The sequence below is a fragment of the Hylobates moloch genome, unplaced genomic scaffold, assembly GCF_009828535.3.
Source record: "Hylobates moloch isolate HMO894 unplaced genomic scaffold, HMol_V3 SCAFFOLD_8319, whole genome shotgun sequence".
NCBI lineage: Eukaryota > Metazoa > Chordata > Mammalia > Primates > Hylobatidae > Hylobates > Hylobates moloch.
The window spans coordinates 1-3065 of NW_026660594.1; the positions used below are offsets into that span (position 1 = coordinate 1).

General features: G+C 67.4%; 1 protein-coding gene across 1 annotated transcript; it reads right to left on the bottom strand.

Moving 5' to 3' along the window:
* Positions 1–13: 13 nt before the first annotated feature.
* Positions 14–2807, bottom strand: LOC116465695 (activated CDC42 kinase 1-like; the record flags this gene model as incomplete). The annotated part of the gene is made up of 3 exons (XM_058435320.1): positions 2172–2807; positions 1585–1629; positions 14–880 (listed from the first exon to the last, which is right to left on the bottom strand). Coding segments are annotated over exons 1-3 (985 nt in total), but the record flags the coding sequence as incomplete, so codon positions are not given.
* Positions 2808–3065: the final 258 nt, after the last annotated feature.

Here is a 3065-nt window from a genome sequence, read left to right on the forward strand (position 1 = left end):
GAGGCAGGTCCAGGCCACCGACCGGTCTCCTCCTCGCCCGAGGGGGCTGGCGACAGCTGGACGTGTGGGCGCACGGGCCGAGGGGGGATGGGTACCCGAGGGGGCACCTGGGGCTTGTCGTCACCCCCCGGGCTGGGAGAGGGGGCCGGGGAGCTGGCCGGAATCTGCAGCTGCCTCATGCACTCCTGCTGCAGCGCCTGGAAGATCTGTGCGGTCTGCGCGGAGCTGGGCAGCTTGGCCCCCCCCTGGGGCGGGGGAAACAGGTTGTCCTCCAGGGGAGGGGGCTTGGCCCCCCCTGGGGCGGGGGGAAACAGGTTGTCCTCCAGGGGAGGGGGCTTGGCCCCACCCTGGGGCGGGGGGAACAGGCTGTCCTCCAGGGGAGGGGGCAGCCGCGCCTGTTCAGGCACAAAGGCGTAGTTGGTCTGGCCCCGGCTGGGCCCCGCAGGGACCCCAGCGCCCACCAGGGTGCTGTTGATGGAGCAGACCTCGAAGTCATCCTCATCCTGGGCCACGTCGTCATAGGCGGGCGGGGGCGGCAGCGGGCGTGCGTCCCAGTCCACCACGGGCGTGGGGTGCAGGGGCCGGGGCAGGGCCCGCGTGGGGCTCTCAGGTGGGGTCTCGTCCAGCAGGGAGCAGGCGTCCATGGCCAGCTGTGCCAGGGAGGGCGCGCAGGGCCGTAGGGCCGGGACCGCGGGCTCCTCACCGAAGTCGATGAGCGTGACCTCAGCCCCGCCGCCTCGGCCGGCCTTGGTGCCCGGCACCCGCGCTGAGGGCTTTGCCAGCCACAGCCCTCGGGGCAGGACTGGCTTCCGCAGGCCCGGCCTCTTGAAGTCGCTGGACAGGGGGTCTTGGTCCTCGCTCACAGGGTCATAGGTTGGTTCTGCGATGGAAAGGGAGACCCCGACAGGAAGGCAATCAGGCAGGGTCAGGGGCACGAGGGGAGGTGGCACGTGGGAAAGAAAGCCGAGTGTCCCCCAACAACCCTCCACTCCCAGTTCCCCCCGAGGTCTGAGGTCAGCCAGCGGCGGCCAGGTTCTCAGCGCACCTCCGGCCACTGGATCAGAAGGGCGGAACCTGCTCTGCCTGGCAGCCCCGTGTGGACCGGCGAGCCCCGCCTCCCTCCGTCTAACCTGGAGCAAGCAACACTGGCTCCTGCCTGACACGGCCTCCGTCAGCACCAGACCCCGCAGCCCTGCGCCTGCGCCCTGGCCAGTTAGTAAGGCCCCGTCACGGCACACCACTAGTGCGGGCACGGAGCCGCCTCCTGCCATCAGGGGCTATAGGAACCATTCTTGGAGAGGACAGCGCTCCTGACCAATGGCCACGAAGCCCAGACAGTGCCGGCAGGTCTGGGAGGCAGTGAGGCCGAGGCGGAAGCCAGGGCCACACTCGTGCTCCAGAAGCCCAGGCTCCGGGGGGCAGGCTCGGGGAGGCGGGCATGCTAGGCCAGGGCAGCCACGGAAGCTCACAGCACACACCCACCTCCCCTCCGGCCCAGCAACCCGGGCTCTGTACCTTCCAGGAGAGGAGTGAGAGAGAGGGGGCGGGGGCGGGGGCCAAGGCATCGGAAGCAGCCCCACTTACTCTGAGTGAAGAAGGCAGGCTGAGGTGGGCGAGGTGGAGGCTCCCCTGCAAGAAAGGCCATGCGGACAGGGGGAGAGGGACGGAGCAGGACAAAGGACAAAGGAGGGAGACGGCCGGACGAGAGGGCAGTGTAGAGAGGGAGGGAGAGAAGTGAATGGGGGCGAGTGAATGTACAAGCCCCCAGCAAACGGGAGGCCGCAGACGGCAGGATGAGGAACACGGCGGTCCGGTTGACAGGCAGAGGACCGGGAGATGCAGGAGGCTCCAGGCGGAGCTGGAGCCATGGGTAGTTTTGGCTTTTGGGACAGGAGAGCAGGATTAGGGGGAAGTGAGGAAAGCCAAGATCTGAGCTCGGCCCTGGAAGGAGGCAGGAGGGACGCCGGGGCGGACGGGCCTGCTGCAGACCCAGCCCAAGGAGGCCCACCTCGGCGGATACAGCTGCCTGTCTTCCACCCCACGCCCAGCCGGAGCCAGGGACCCCACTGTCCCCAGGGCCAGAACAGCAGGCTCAGGGTGGCCTTGAAGACAGCGCCCCTTCCTGAGCAGCCGATGAGTTAGGGACACCAAGGGAGCAGAGGGGCTCTTACTTTTCACCCCTCCTAGATGCTGGGGGCGCCGGGAGGTGCTCAGTTCCACACTCAGCAGGTCGGGAGGGTCCATGGGGTTTCCCAGATACAGTCTGTGGGGGAGAGAGCCGGGTCAAGAGGGCAGGGGAAGCGTGTGGAGGGTGGCAGGATCTCATCAGAGCCCCTTCCTCTTGGGGGAAACCGGGTGTAGTCTTGGGTCTGCAGCACAGGTCTCCCACCTCCCAGTCCACAGATCGTGACTGCACATCTCAGCTGGGGGGTGTCCTGGAGAGAGGGCAGAGAAGGGACACCTGACCCCAGGATGGAAAGCCTAGGACCTCAGGGGCTCCAACTACACCCTACACGGGCAGAGGTGGCCCTCCACAACCCCCCAGGCCCCCAGCCCACACCAGGCAGCCGCCAGAGGGCAGACACTCCTGTCCCGCAGGCCACGACGGGGGGGCCTAAGAACAGGGCATTCCAGCTATGGTGCCCGGCCAGGGTGGGCAGGAGGCGGCACCCTTCTGCCACATGGCCAAGAGGTGCGGGAGAGGCTGGGCCACCTGTCCTGCTCCGGATCCACCCTCCACCCCTGCACCAACTGTCAGTATCTGAGACTTAGTCACTGGGGCTGATTAAAGCCCGGAGGAATGGGGCTGGGCTGGCCACGGCACACCAGGAGTGGGGCAGAGGGCACCAGCCTCTCCTGGAGGTGTCTGCAATCTTTCACCCCAACTCTCAGGCCCTTGCCGGGTTCCTTTTAGGCAAAACACATGGGCTGAGCCCTGTGAGCTTGGGGTTCTGGTGTGTGTGGGCCCACTGTGTGGGGTTCTGGTGTGTGGGGTTCTGGTGTGTGGGGGCCCGCTGTGTGGGGGCCCGCTGTGTGGGGTTCTGCTGTGTGGGGTTCTGCTGTGT